Source organism: Merops nubicus, unplaced genomic scaffold (assembly GCF_000691845.1).
Source record: "Merops nubicus isolate BGI_N331 unplaced genomic scaffold, ASM69184v1 scaffold32060, whole genome shotgun sequence".
In the NCBI taxonomy this organism is placed as follows: domain Eukaryota; kingdom Metazoa; phylum Chordata; class Aves; order Coraciiformes; family Meropidae; genus Merops; species Merops nubicus.
In genome coordinates, this window is record NW_008584033.1 from 8191 (window position 1) to 24489 (window position 16299).

General features: G+C 37.4%; 1 protein-coding gene across 1 annotated transcript in view; it reads right to left on the bottom strand.

Annotated features, from left to right (window-relative positions):
- Positions 1 to 255: 255 nt before the first annotated feature.
- Positions 256 to 16299, bottom strand: part of LOC103775497 (echinoderm microtubule-associated protein-like 5) — a 19082-nt gene continuing 3038 nt past the window's right edge. The window contains exons 4-15 of the mRNA XM_008942959.1: positions 15343 to 15363; positions 12297 to 12470; positions 10662 to 10870; positions 8543 to 8700; positions 6098 to 6212; positions 5421 to 5609; positions 5047 to 5219; positions 3637 to 3799; positions 2189 to 2292; positions 1464 to 1617; positions 614 to 714; positions 256 to 292 (exon numbers count right to left, since the gene is read on the bottom strand). Coding sequence (XP_008941207.1) covers positions 256 to 292; positions 614 to 714; positions 1464 to 1617; positions 2189 to 2292; positions 3637 to 3799; positions 5047 to 5219; positions 5421 to 5609; positions 6098 to 6212; positions 8543 to 8700; positions 10662 to 10870; positions 12297 to 12470; positions 15343 to 15363 — 1598 coding nt within the window. The remainder of the gene's footprint in view (positions 293 to 613; positions 715 to 1463; positions 1618 to 2188; positions 2293 to 3636; positions 3800 to 5046; positions 5220 to 5420; positions 5610 to 6097; positions 6213 to 8542; positions 8701 to 10661; positions 10871 to 12296; positions 12471 to 15342; positions 15364 to 16299) is intronic.

The window sequence follows — 16299 nt, forward strand, 5'->3', positions numbered from 1 at the left end:
AGTATCTGGCAGTGAGTGAAATACAAACCCGGATGACCCGATACTGAAGCAAACCGAAGGGCCTCAGTGTGTTCACGGCAGTCCATCCTTGCGACAGGCTCCAGGTACTTGTCCTTCAGAGACAGATCACTCTGTGTCTTGCATCAGCACCATTTCTCATGCATGCAGGGCACAGCAGAATGTCACATTGCAGTCCTGGGTATTTCATGCCTGGTACTTCATGCAGTGTCCTCTTTGCAAGTCTCCGTGTGTCTCTCAATGAGGCATATGTACACATTTCCAAACAAATAAGCTGTGTTTTCAAAAAGTTATTAGATATGAGATATAAAAGACCACAACATTGTTAAAAGAACTAATACAGTCAAAAGAAAAACAGTTAAAACTCTGATGCTCTGAATACAGATTTAAACATATTTCGATTTATTGAATCTTAAGTGTTCATATTAACCTCTGGGCTATGTATTTTGTTGCAAGTATCCATTCCTCTACATACAATCAGAAAAGCAAGCACATAGATAAAAAGATGAAGACACTGAACTTGAGCTTTATACTGTTATGGACTGTCTGAGTCCACTGCTGTGTACTTTGGGACAAGAATGGAAAGAACACATACCTGCAGTCATCCCCTCCAGCACTGACCACATATCTGTCTCCACTTGTAAATCGAATATTAGTTAAATGGGCAGAGTGACCTAAAAACCGTTTGTGTTTTGCCTGGAAAAAAACAAAACAAACAAAACCCAACAATAAAATGAGAGATACTACATACTCTGCCCCCCCCTAAATCAAGGTATGCATGTTTTTATCTACCTTTTTATTTCATCATGTGTTTGTATCATTCAGAATGTTACACAGGTTTTCAAACCTGAAAGATCTCTTGAAGGAGAACTACTGCTGAGCTGCAGCACAGATTACACTGTCGCCAAATTTGGAACAGTGCTCCAGCTAACTCAATAAAATGAACTATATCCTGTCACATGAGTAACCTCTGAATTTTGTGTAAAATTCCTAACACTAAAAAAACCATTTTCTTTATACGTGTGTAAGCAGTTTACACTGTGCAGTCTGAAAATTAACAGTGCTAGTGAAAAATCTGTAAATTTTCATCCATGGAAATACACAGATGGGACTAAAATTATCAGCTGTCTTTCTCATCCATCAAATGGAGACTGGAGATGTGGATAAGTAAAACCAAGGGCTATGAGATTTTCAGTATGAAGGGACTATGCTACTGTAGACTGGCAGACAAATATTAACACCTACAAGAGCTTATAGCAAGAGCTATTGCACAAAATGGTAGGAAAACTTTGAGGTGAATCAGGCTTATCAGGCTACAGAGCTAATGCATTAAAAAGCTACAAGTTTAGAGAAGGAAACGTTTCCATTGTACGCGTTCTACAGAAACAATACAAGACCATAATATCAACAGCACTTGTTGTAATGATGCAAAACCAAGTTCTTACAAATTTTTCAGGACATGGAAAGTCAAACAGTTTGACCATGCCAAAATCATCGCCTGTTACAAGATTGATTCCCGAGTGAGAGACACAGGCACAGTTTACATCAGCTTTTTCAGCATGCCTGGACCAGATTCCAATGACTTCATCACCCAGAACGCTGAAACAGAAGAGCAAGAGATTCTTGTGAAAACCACAGAAAAAAACAATACAGTAGGGAAACAATAAGCAGCTCTCATACTGGAACTGGTTTTCTAAAAATTTAATTTTTACACTTTATTCTTACACACCATGTATAGGTTTTACTCTGTTATTAATTTTTGTATGATTCCATAATTGCTTCTGAAAGTGATTCCATAACAGAAGTCCCAAAATAAGATGGCCCATGACAACACTAAGAAACAGAGGTGAAATCAATAATACCAATACTGACAAATGAAGCATTTGCTTCTGGAAAGCAAAAACTTGTATATTCTTTCTGTAACTATGTTTTCTTGATTCTGTAACATTTTTATATCAGTTAGATGAAAAGTTTCTTTGAGTACAGCGGTGAGGGGAGGAAGAGAGAGAGATTGCCCTGAATAGAAAACATAAATTATCTTAAGATTCCAAAACAGACATTCATAGAACATTTCCTTTGCAAAACCTGAGGATGAAATATGCTTTTAAACAATAGGTGCTTCTCCTGGAAGTTCCAAGTGTTTTAACGGGTGTAAATGTGAGTAGTTTACCTTGTCCAAGTAGCCCATGTTATTCTGTCTATCATGGACTGGTCCACAAGCTGTTTTCCTGAAGGCACTTCATAGACTTGCCTTTTGTAAGACCCAGTAGAGACCTTTGAGATGACCACAAAGAATTTAGAATACATAACTTGTTTGAAAAGATGAAAATATAATTCTGAAGGGCTTTGAAAAGCACTTTCTTAAGTTTACTCTTGCCCTGGGTTTGGCTAGAATAAGGTTAATTTTCAAGAGATGCTGGGAAGGGCCACAGCCAGGATAGCTGAACTGAATCAGTCAATGGGTATCTGACACCATACTGACCACCATGCCCAGAATATAAGCAGAGTGCTGTTTTGGGTGAGAAAGGTGTATGATTTGAGCATCATGTAGCTGGGGCAGGGACAAGTGGTGCCCAGGGTGGTGACTGCTGTGCTGTAGATCACTCATATACAAATTGTTACACTACTGTTGTTCCTTTTCTCTTTGTGTTGTCTATTAAACTGTCTTTATTTCAACTCAGGGGGTTTCACCTTTTCCTCTCAATTCTTATCCTCATCCCACCAAACGTGGGGCAGGGGGACGGAGAGGAGGGAGTGAGCAGCTGTGTGGTGCTTAGTTTCTGGCTGGGGTTAAAACACAAAACTCTGTAAGTAACTTAGCTATTAATAGAACTTTCTCAATTTGTTGAAAATTCTCAAAAATCTACACAAGCACAAAACAACAGTGAAAAAGCATAAGAAATCTTAAATTTAAAAATGCCTAATTAATAAATAACTGAAACATCTCACATTCTGCACACATTAATTCTCTGTCTATATTGTGTGTGTTAGTAAGTACGTGTGTGTATAAGTCAAAATAAACTCACATCTTTAGAACTGACACAAAGGTGTTCCTCTCAACCTGCAGATGTTGACTTGAGAGTGAGAGAAGCTTACTTCTTCTCTCAGATGTGAACAAAATACAGAAAGCAAAGCACGCCTGCTTCATTTTGATTTTAAGAAATGTCTGGAGCCCTGTGGCTGGAGTTGTAACCCCAGGGTTTTGGTGCTGCTCCATGCTGGCTGGCACTGAAGCGATGTGTGTGCTACCATGCTGCTCAGAGATGGGAAGAACTGACAGGTCTCTGGGGCTTGCAGAATGACAGACAGTGCTCCTTCCTCTTTTAAGATAACACATCAGTATTACAGCAATAAAAAGGCAGGGAGACACCTTCCAGTGATTTTGAAATCTGTTTCGCTTTTTTATGCTTATTTCTTGTATTTAATATCCAGGACAACTATTTTTCTCATCCTACTTTTCACTACAACAGTGATAAGTTACCAAGGTAACAGTCTGGTGACAGTAACCTACTAAAACATTCATCACAAATTATAGCAGTTGTGAAATGACAATACTTGCAGAGCATCTGTCATGAGTATGCTTTCCATTCAGTTTCTGGAACAATTAATGACTGATACCTGGAGATAAGAGCTATCTGCAGAGAAGTCCATCTGGATCACAAAACTTGGGATATCTTTGCAATAGCTGACTCGATTTAGTGTGGGGCCCAAAGTCAGATCATAAAAATCCACTGCGTTTTCACTGGAACCGACTGCCAAATAACGAGAATCTGGGCTGAACCTGAAGAGATAAAAAGGCTTTTGGAACATGGGCTGGCACTTACAACATATTGTAAAATTTGAGAAGCACAGTAAATTTGCATTTCTAGTATCTGCTATTGAGAACTAAGGAGGGAGGCAGAGTATTTACTCTGATAAGGAAAACAGCTTTTGAAACAACATTTTCAGGGAGTGTATATGCATAGAAGGTGGCAATAATTTTGGTACAGTTGACACGTATAAGTGAACTGGGAACACCTCTGGAGTAACTGTTCATTACCTGATCCAATTACCATCTCAACAATCTTAACAACTTTGTGACACACCCTTGATGACTTCAGCTCACTAATGCTATACTTATAAGGATACAGACTAGAAAAACTAAATACTGTAGATGAAGAAAAGTCATCTTCCAGATGAAAAGTACTGAATAAAAAGATGTGAAATCAAACTTTTAATCTGCCCAGTGTATATTTGCAGTGGTTTCTTTCTTCCAGTTTTCCTTTCTAGTCTTGAAGCTCAGTATGTTCCTGAGCTGAACAAATTCCACACAGACCCTTTTGTGTTACTAGGGAAGTTACTTTATTTCTGTAATCTCCAAGACACACTTTGGGACAGCTTTCTGTTTCCAGCAAACACCTAATTCCTAGGAGGGCTCTCTTGCCTTTTCCTCCAGCAACATCATCCCACTTTGCTCTCCAGAAGCTTCCCTTAGCTGATCACAATGAATTTATCTCACAGCAAAAGTCTTGTCCTTCACTTAGGACACAAAAGCAAAATTTTACTTCTGCTAACTCCTTTCTAACGTAACACAACAAATAGCAAACTGACAGACAGGCACTGCCATTCCCTCTCACAATCCAGTCTTCATCTGTAAACTTCTGATCTCATTTTATGTCCCACACTTCATCTCATCTTGCTCCTTTCCACACCTTCTCATCTGCCCCAATTAGGATGGCCGCTTCCTATTGCCTGTTTACTTCCCCATTCACTCTTCGTTTTAACTGATCCTTGGCAATATTATCTGACACTCCCCTTATGGCACCGCCTGTTTCATGACCAACTGCTACCTCTTATCTTCACATACCTTCTTCTTCCTTTTTTATACCTGGTGTCAGAGCAATCACAAACTCCACAATTCACTCATTGATTCCAGCTCTCTGAAATATCATGGCAATGCTCCTCAGAACATAAAATTGTATTTTTCAACATCAAAATAATACAGATTTCTAGAATACTGCAATAGACAGAGGCATTATATTTTCTGACCTGATATCTTGAATTGCTGATCTTCTGTCCCTTTTTTTCCCCCAAATTTTTAGAGAGGTCACAAGCAAGATAATAAATTCTCCATTTTTCATTCCAATAGCAACCATATCGCCTTCTGGACTGTAACAAACAGTACGAGCTGCATGTCCTAAGCTGACTTTGTTCAGCATCTTCTGTGAAGAAATAAAACCGCAGAAGAGTAAATATTTCTACCTGTTCATATTTCAAAAGTACCTTATGCTAACAGTTCGTCTATTAGATGGATTATTCTCCAAATATATTAAAAAACAAATTTCAAGTCCTCAACACCACCAAAAATCTAGAATTTTTTTAATTTTTTATTTCATAACCAACAACTATCTTACAACACCTACCTTTTCAGCAATATCCCAGAGTCTTACTGTGCCATCTTCTGCAGCAGAAAGGAAAAAATCTCTGGAAGGATGTGTTGCTAGGCCCCAAATTGGTCCATCCATATGACCATTAATTAGAATGTTACATGCAGCATTTTTCTCACCAACTTCGATTATTTCAGCATTTCTTGTCCCAACGAGAATTTTCCCCTTGAAGAACAGCGAAAGAATTATATCTTTGATATAGCACTTTAAGGACTTGTGATGAGCAGTAATAAAAGTACAATCCAAAGCCATTCTGTCAAGAACATTTACTGAAATCAAGTAACAAAATAATGAAAGATAATTTATTTTTAAAGTCGTCCATGATGCATTAAAGCACAAGGCTGTATATAAATCATGATGCTGGCTGAATTATTTCTAAGTCAGATATTTGAAATGTGAAAAGAAAACAGAAAATAAACCCTTAGTTTTTAATACAAATATATGCAGGATATATTATTCTAATTAAGACTAAGATCTCCCAAAGTTGATTTTTTTTTTTCTGCTGTAAAATTGATTGTAGAGGCCTTCCAGCTCAACCTTTAATTTCAAATCCCGATTACAGGAACAAAAGGAAGACCTTTATCACAGATTTAATGCTATACATCAATCCACAAACGATAAGCTTTATTTTGAAGACAAGATGCTCTCTCTACCTTGCCCCTACAAACAGAGCGCACGCAGTCCGTCATCTGCCCCGTCTCCAGTCGGAAGGCACGGCACCGTTTCAGCTCTTGGTCCCACAACTTGACTGCTCCTCCCTCCTTCGACCTACGAAGAAATCAGGAATAACCATGAGTGAAAGGGCCCGGACAAAACATACCATTTATGTATGAAAGAAGTGTATTACTGTATTCTAAATGAGGCATTTTAGTATGTTTTGAATCATTACATATTCCATTTGTTTCTACTGAACAGGTGAGGTTAATATGCTGAGCCTCCTAGCTAAGCAAGAAATATTGTCTCAAAGTCTTCATTTTAGAATATCACAGAACAAGTTGAAAGATGCTCACTGCTTAGTTTGAACTAGCAGTTCTCAGGGAATTTGCCTAGTCCAAGGAACAGTTAAGTGTGTGAACAAACTTATATCTTATTATTAAGATAGGTAGAGATTATTAAAATATAGTGGAGGGAAACAGGAAAGGTGCCTATTTTACTACTGTGAAATAAATGACAAAGGATTTTCACTTTTCTGAAAATCTAACAACTTTCACTGCTGTGAAACAGATGACAGTTACAGGAGAAAAATCACACAACGTTCATTGCACAAGATGCCCAACTAATAAGTATTAATCATGAAAGCACTAAGTATTTCCCACCCCCTTTCAAGAGAACTGGTATTTCAGTATAGAATACATTAAAATAAGAGAAGCTTCTTAAAAAGTATATAATGCTTAATGAAACAGTTTAAAATATGGCATTTCCAGATGAGCTCAGATATGTTTCATCTATCTTCAAAGGGAAAAGAATCTCTCCCAACGGAAAAGAAAATACAATGTTCCACAATATTGAGCTGCCAGTGTTACAACTTTAATTGCTGAAGGAAACCTGATGAACAACTCCAGAAAGTTTAATCACAATTACTGCTTTTGTACTATTATTACTAAAAGAACTGCAATGAATTATAAATTGCTAGTCCTCGTAATGCAATATTCTTTGCTTTCCAATAGCACTGTTTTGACATACAACTGGTCATCACAGTCAACAAAAAGATTTTATCAAAAGAGGCTGATGAATTGTAATTAAGAATGCCAAGGCAGAAGAAAACATGCAATTTTCACAAAGGCAGAATTTGTTTTGTGTGATTTCAATATTCCATTTTCCCACAGAAGTAGTAATGTTTTCTACTGTTATTCATTACTATTTCTTTCAGGTCAAATACTAACTATTAAGAGGCTCTGAAGCTAAATGGTAGACAGAACAGTCTCCAAATAAAATCACATGATGTTTTATAAATACTAGAAGAAAACATGTCATGCACAGAATAAGTAAGTTTTCAGCTGGGTCTGAATATCAACCAGGATCTTTAAGGACTATTTAAGGAAGAGGTGGTAAGTGGCTCATGTCCTGCAAAATGTAGCACTGCCATGTCACCAGACAGACTGTATTACAGATGAAGCATTTCTTTTTCTTTTATCATTAGCAAGAAAAAATTAAAATGTTTCAAGAAACATTTTACTTACAACTCTAAAAACAAAGGATGTTGCTGTGCCTTAGATTTGAAAGACACTTTGCCTCTGTCACTGTAACTAAACATGTCCTTCCTTTAAAAGAAGCTGTGCATTATGCTGTTACAATATTTATTGTTTGTTTATTATAATATTTATTTAATCACAATTGTGAAAAATACTTGGATTAACAACCTCAGTTCAGCTTCAGAAAAAGAAGTAACCCAACAATGACTAGGTAAATTTTTAATGATTAAAGTTATGTTTCAAAATAAATGTTTTTCCCTTCTCTTAAAAAAAAAAAATTGGTTGTGATAAATACCATTAAACCATTTAGTAACATGACAGATGATTTCAAGGCTGCTTTTGATTACAACAGTTCAGCCCTTTTCATCTTAAGGAGAACTACATCATGCCGCTGATAACTGTGTACTTGTACTTGCAGAAACATTACCTGACTGATGCAGTGCAGTATAATTGATGATGCAATATAATCTTACACTTCCCAATTATTTTTTAACCAAAATAATGTAAAGTCCTCACAAAATGCCTGAAGAAGCTTCCACGTGTATTTTGGAAAGATGACTTATCTACAAGTTACGATGATGAAGAATACTGATACAGCATTTAGATTCTGATTCATCCCCCTTTACTTTAGGTACTTATGCAAAGCACCCAGGTCAGGACCCCAGTGACTCTAGGCTTTCTCTTATAATCAATGAAAAAAAAAAAAAAAAAGGTATTCGAAGCTCATGTGGGCTTACCTGCATTTTGGAGGTGGTGGCTACTTTTTTCCCTACCACTTATTCAGGGATCCAAAAGTGAGTACTCTTCTAGTTTGATGTCTCAACTGCCTAGTGTTAGATGGGATGAATCCAAACCATTTTCAACGAATACATGTGCATGCAGAGAAAAGAAAAAAAGAAGACTCACGGCCTTTCTTTGCCTCCTGTAACGATCAAGCCGTCTCTTAGTGTGGTGTACATGGTGAAAACAGGTCCATTGTGAGCTTTGGCCACAATTCGTATCAACACATGATCCTTCCAAACACAGACATCTCCACTGATAGTACCTGTAAACGTCAAGTTATTCTGAAAGGGGAAAAAACACACTCATCATCTGATTCTGAGTAAGGAAGGAAGAAAAACATTCAGAAATAATGATGATCATTTACATTTAGGTTAGATGGCTTTTATTTGCTGCTGCTGAAGAGAAAATTGTGGAAGGGGTAATAAGAACCTGTAACGACAAATCAATGAGCTACTACGTTATTTCTTGCTTTTTTGTAGCTCCACACTGAAAGAAATGCAATGACTTAAACTTCAGCCAGAGGGTTATCTGTGTTTTCATCCTATCAGGTGTGCAAACGGTGGTAAAAAAGTAGAGAACCAAGAACAGTTTTGATATTTTGCACAAAGAGGCAATTTGCACCCTGTTGCTATGTTCATTACCCTTGCAGTCATTCTTGTTAAGTGAAGGTACCAACTAGATTACAGTGACCATTAGTTTATAAAGAAAACAGTTTCACTAAACCTGGAACTAAAAGCTGCCTGCTCTTTACTTCTGCTTTAGGGTTTTGAAAGGTAACACAAATAAATTCAATTACCCCTGAAATTCAAGCGAAATTTGCTAGGATACACTTAAAACCAGCAGGAACTGTTTATTGAGCAAAACTGGTTTAGTAATGTACATGGACAATCCTCAAATTCAGTATCACCTGTAGCATCTTAAGAGTACCAGCAGACATGCATGGATTTGACAAGAACACTTTCTTTGACTTGAGATGGGTTGATGTTCTAGGTTCTTGTTTTAAGTGGGTTGGGCTGGGGAGGATGCCCTAACAAATGCCTAAATAAAAGAGGACTGGAAATGACCTTGGGAGCAGATCCTCTGATCGTCCTTACAGTATAAGTGTTGGGCTGTTTCAAACACTTGTTCAGGAGCACCTGAATTAGCTCCTTCTGAGACAAAATCAAGGAAGAAAAGCACTCCTACAACTGTTCCCTACAGGAGCATGGGAAAACACCAGGTTTGGCTTTATTCACTTTGTACAGCTTTTTACAAACCCCCTGCAAGCTTTGCATCCTCAAACAGCCTCATAGCGTGCCCAGGACACTAAGCATAAAGCCTGACTTTCATACTAAGAATGTGCCCCTCCATAAGAAGTTTCACAGAGGTTTCCCAAATCCCAGGCCAACGCCTGGTCTGTGAATCTCATATAATTTGGAAGATATCTTGTTGCTTTATAGGACTCTGTTAACTCAGAGGCACCTGAGAGAGAGAGAGAGAGTGAGAGAGAGCGAACGCAAGCATTCTGGAAAAGAGATGGGATCATGATAAAAGAAGCCACAGGCCAGTTCTAGTTTCAAAAAATCAAAATCAGTAGTATAAATTCAGTCTGGACAGATTGGCAAGTGGGACAGTAATGCAACAGAAGAGAAGCAACACTTCACAAAAGACATCTATGGTTATCTGCCCAGTTGAAGAGATGAGTGCTGCTCATACAGAGCAACTCCTGAAATAGCAAAGCCATGGAACTGAACAATAAGGCCTGCATCTGTAAAAAAAAACCAACAAAGCAAACCCAAAGCAAAACAAAACCCTACTGCAGTCCTAATAGTCGTAGATGTTCACCAACACCTCAGAACAACGTTGCTCTCGGATCACCCAGGAGCAACAATGTATGTGGACTACGACACAGCCACCCCCAGGTGGGCATAAAATTAGCTCCATTTCTACTGTTTGGTTCCTGCAGTCTAGAGTCAGCTTTGTTTTACAGGGATTAAATGCCAAACAAGCATATTGCCAGTCCAAAGCACCTATGTTTGTTTCTTTTAAAAACATACAAATCCATAAAGTTTTTACTTTTCTGTTCTGAAGAAAGCTGGTATTAGTTCTAGCTAGCAGGCAAGTATTAGAAATACTAAACAGTTTGGTAAAACAACTGACATACTAACTAGAGGTTAGAAATTATCACTGAACTGAATAAAGGCAGAAGAGGCAAACATTTTTTGTTTGTATGCATTTTAAAATCGTTTGTTAGGGTACCTACCGCTCCAAAGGCTACAGATAGCATTGTTTGCATCCGGGCATCTTCTATGGAGCTCAGAAGCCCTTTTTTACTGAGAAGAGCTCTTCCAGCCAGCGTCCAGAACCTCACATGTTTTACTCCCACAGAAACAAACTGAGTATCTGAATCTGGTCTGAATTCTGCTACAAATATACGCTGGTTATGACCAGCTCGGCTCGCAATTTTGGCACCTGGCAGAAAGCAAATGGACATTTTGAATTTGCTGAGAAAAAACACACATTTATGGTTAAAATATTTTAAAAAAAAAAAAAAAAAGATAATCATGAGTCACCCAAGGCCACACAGGTCAGGAAGAAAAGCACAAATTTCTCCTAAATTAAAACTAAATTAAGATGCAGATTAAAAAATAAATAAATAAGTAAATAAAATAATTTAATAAGACCCAGTCGCAAAGTGTAGCATCTGATGAAGGTATCATCTACTTTTAATGTTCAGTTTCCTCAGGAGTATAGAAGATTTAGGAACTCAGATCCAAGTGAGTTTCCATCTCCTCTTAAATTCCTACAACTCCTTTGAAAATCCCAAACTCTGGTCAAATTACATGAGACTAATGAATGACTTGTCTGCAAATTTTGTCCAGAGTTAGGAAACTTTTTCTTTCTGCAGAAAACACAGAAACTGACTTTGTTACACAGAGTCTCAGACTCAAAGGTAATGCTTCAGAGGTGTCAAAATCAAACATTTTGACCCATACAAAGATTCCTTGATCTAGATCCTTAGCTGCCATGTTGAATCTCTGTCAACCCTTAAGAACGATCACAGGCAGATTCTGACTGAAACATCAGTGACTCACTGCATAGACTTTTACCAGAAATCCTTCACATTACCTAAGACTGTAAAAACACACATTTGACATTCTGTCCAGCTCCACAGGACCTAGCAGACAAGCAGTGAAGGATCACTTTTTATTAACTCAATAGCTGATCTTTAAACTTCCAATAATAGTTGATCAACAGAAATCTCCACAGAGAGAGGGAATAAACTCCTAAGACTAGCGAATCAGTTTTATAATCTGGGTATGGCTTTGCCAGCCAAAAAGCAGAGAAGGAAGGGAGCTGATCAAATCACTTCAGCCCAAATCCTGAACTTGGATCAAAACCAATCTGAAAATATTTAGTATAGCTTAAGACACCAATTACGTAGCTGCACAGAGGAGCTGCACTGGCATCACATTTCTGCAATTTGCAGTTTTTAGGGGATAACTTTAGAAGTAGAATCAGACTTCAGAGAAGAATAGGAACAGAGAAGAATAAAAAAATTCTTCTGGGAGCAAAAAAGATTTTATAAGTAGCTTTTACCAAGCAGCAAAGAAATTACTGAAATAAAAAAAAAGACTATCATTTTCTTTAATTATTCTAATTGGAAATCAGTGAACTATCTTGGTGTTTACACAACAGTTCCAAAGGAGCTATCTTTAGCAGTTAGTAGAATGAGTAAGTACATTTATTCTACCTCTTCTTGTACAGTGCATAGTGCACTGCATTTATTGCAATAATGTTTGCTCGGCTGGTATTTTTATGTTGCAGTTGCTGTTGACTCGAGCCAACAGACCTCTAACGATATAAACACCTTCTACAAAACCAATCACTTTCCTACCTTCCTGCCACTTCCAAATGGTAATGGTGTGTTCAGGATCCAGCCCTACGGAGAGCAGCAGTTTGCCAGTGGCACTGAAGCTGACGGAGCAAACGCCCTTTGAATGGTAGCACCGCAGCACCGACAGAGTCTGCTTGTTCATTGCATCCCACACGTGAATAGAAGGGGCTGTAGCTACACAGATATAAACACATGTAATTAGTATACATTATGAAAAAGTCTAACGATGTGCTTATTGAAGAAGTTAATATTTTTTAATAAGACAAATAAAATTGTTCTGGTCGTACAGGGGAAAAAAAGAAAAGAAAGGAGATTTTGGCCTCCCTTTGGAAACCAATTTATGGCAAACAGGACCATGAAGCAGGACTAAGAAGTTGGCATTGTTACGCTACTAAATATGAATACTTTGCTTAACTTGTTACAGGCTCCTGAAGCACAGCCAAAGCTCTGAAAGCAAGCTGTCTTCCATTTTCCTCCCAGTAAAACTTAGCTCAGCATGCTGAACACAAAACCCTTCTTTAATACCGAGTAGATCATCAAGAATATAATTTCTGCATGGGGCTCTTGGACAACTGATAGCTACACAGAAATTAGTTTACAGTGCTAGGCCAAAATCTCCTTTTCTACAGAAGGGCCATCTGTCTGAAATGCACGCTCTCTTTGGAGAATGTCAGCTGATTAATCAGCTTGCTTACTGATTTACAAGAATTAGGGTATAATTTATTTTGCATTGTTTGGACTGTAAGCTCTTTGCATTAAGAAACATCTTCCCATGCTACTAAAGCTTGTGATTATTTTTGTTATGATGACAGCTGTTTCTTTTCCAAACGCAATGCCTTCTCCAAAGATCTTGCAATCCATGTATAGTTTGCAGTCTCTGAATTGCACATAGGACATTTCCAGGACAGTAAGTTTCTCTCTTGAACTTCTTTACTTCTGATCTTTAGTAAATCTGCCAGCAGAGTCTGGAGGTTACTGGCTATTGTTGTATACCCAGATTCACATCAACTCAATTCCATTTCATCACCACGTTTCTTGTTTCTCATCAGCTAAGTCTAGTCCCTCAAAGGCACACGTATGGGAAATAGTAGGCACAGGGATCTAGATGAAATTTTAGCCATATGAAACTAAGTTTATGAGCACAATTCCACAGCTGTTCCAAAGCAGTCTTTAGAAGAGTATTCCTAATTTCTTCTCATTCCCGTTGGAATATCCTCTCATAGCACCAGTATATTGTTATTATCACTTTTTGAGAGGTATTACAGCATAGTATAGACATGTCATGAAAACAGAAAGGGCAGGGGTTGACAACAATTGGAATGTCTCAAAATTGTCAGCAAACTCCTTGCTGTCCTTATCAAAAGCTGAGGGATAGGAAAGGTTTATTATGGCTCTGAACTTATTTTTCTTCTTCAGCACCCTCTTTCTTAAAACTCTGCATTGCCCTTAACCTGCGCACCTCCCCTGTAACCTTCGCCAAATTTTTTTGTTTTGGATGGCAGACAGAATCTTTCACCTCAATTTCATAAATAAGAACTGACAGAACCTTCCAGAGTACAATTTGCAGGGCAGAGAATACGGACTTTTGAGTCCTCCGACTTGGTAGTGCTCTTCCAAAAGTCTCTGTCCTTACATTGCATCCTGCTTGTGGAGTACTCCAGCTGCTCAACCTCTGCTCTTACAAGAGAGATTTTCTAAGGTGTCATCTCCTTCTTGGAGAAGTTAGATAAAGCTACCATGGACTGGCAGGACAAAATATCTTCAGTAAGATGAAACAAAACTTATGTCTTAAGTCATTATGAAACTTAATTTGCCATTCCAATCTATTACAAACATTACTGCTTCAAAGAATCCCTGCATCGCTGTAGACAACAGAAAATTTGAACTAGAAAAGCAAAAGTTGCTGGTAACAAAGGTGCCAAATCGCCATTGATAAATTTTAAGTGAAACTACACAACTTTCTAATGAAGGCAGGCAGCAGCTTGGATTCCAGACTAATGGTTCCATAAAGAAGAAAAAAGTAAGAGTGCTGGTTTCAGGCAGTGACAACAAAATTTAATAACATACACAAGCTCAAACTAAAGTTGCAGTAGGAAGAAGACAAGTGAGAGGGGGAAAGTCTCCAGGCATTATATGCAGGACTAGAGATGTTCTTTCATATAAACAACCATATCATCACTGCTTCTTTTATACAGTTTAGAAGTGTGGGAAAAGGTACCTATAGTCTTCCTCCCATCCTTAGAGCAAGCACAATTTGGCATATTTAAAAGAAGTCAACACACATTAAAAAGGCCATTGTACATTTGTTCTTCACAGAACAAGTTTTAGATCCACATGACGGTTATCATACTGCTTAGAGACACACGAACACACATTTATGCACCTCTGAAGATGTGCCACAAGACAACTATGGCTGCTCAACAATGAACTCATTCACACATAACGGTGATGAATTTTTAGATTACAGTTGAAAAAACCCAACATATTAATAAAAAATAGCTCATTGAAGATTGCCAAACTGTCAAAGACCCAAAATGATACAGAAAAAAATTAAACTGACATCGTAACAAGCATTTTGGATCAGTGGTAATAGCTGCATGACAACCATACATAAATGTGAAAGGTGAGTGTTTTTTTCACTCAGTCACCTAGGCCTCCCAAGTGAAATTTAATTTAGGAATGCATATTTAAAGTTATATTCAACTGAGCATTTAAGCCAAACATTGTCAGCCCCAACATGGCCATAAAACCTGTAAGTGTACACAGGAATACTACAGCAGCAGTAAGCATGAGAACTCACTAATCACGTGGCAGCAAGAAGGGAATATGTCACAACATGGTTTTTAAATGTGTTCTAACTTTTTAATTGTTTGTTTATTTACAATTTGTTGTGGTTTATACTCAGCTGCTGACAGTAATATGAATGATACAAGGTTTTAATAAACTAAAAAGGAATTCACGTCACTTCTTGCTCTATAAAGCTGTAGACACCTAGTAGATATGCTAACTACATCTGAAGATGTTAAAATTTTAACATTTCCCTTACCTGACATATCTGCTGAGTCTCCTGTAATGGAAAAGCAGCAGAAAAATAATTAGACCAGAAATAAGGTAAACGCTAAAGAAAAAATATGCCACATTTACTGTAATTTATTAACACACACCTTGATGTCACCTCTTTGCATTGCAGCAGCACCAGTACTGCTTTTAGTGTTAAAGATGAACAATTACTGATAAAAGTTGGCCACATCAGAAATAAAGATTTGTGGAATCAAGATATTTTGATTTAGATTTTGAGTTACAACACGAAAATCTAGTTTTGGTGTATGTTAGGACTCTCTCTGCCAAACTAAATAAAGAAACAAATTTTATATGCTACTGATAGTTTAAGAAATGAAGTGGAAAAAAATATTGCAGATTACTATTCTACGAAGAAGTAATGTTTGAGTCTGATCTAGATGATGTTCTTCTATAGCAGCATTAAGAAATGAGGATTATAAAGCTTCAGGTACTGGCAAGTATTCGTGAGACTGCAGAGCAAAGTTACAGTTTAAAAATACCTGACAATGTTTCTGTAAATAATTTGAAAATTTAAATCATGAAGGTGAAGCCACATTTGTGCCAGTCATATCAGTAGGAAAATAAGCAGCAGTTAAGTATATTCTTTATGGAGTATGTACTCCTTAACATCTGTTCAGAATCTAAAAATAAGTGTTGTTTGATGATACTTTGCTTCCAGCTCATTTTTTAGATTTAATTTTCTCCTTAAAAATGTTTTCTAGTTTAATTTTGAAGTGTCATCTGCTCCTGCTTTGTACGCCTTAATTCACATTACAAAACAGTTAAAATTTTTCTACAGCTACTTGACGTAGAAATTATTATGAAATCAAAAAGCATTAGGAGTGTTGTGTTTCTTCTTGGGTAAGATGAATACTGAAGAAAATCCACAGAAAATGCAAACTGTCACTTTATGCCTACATCCTTCCCATATATTCTGTCATAG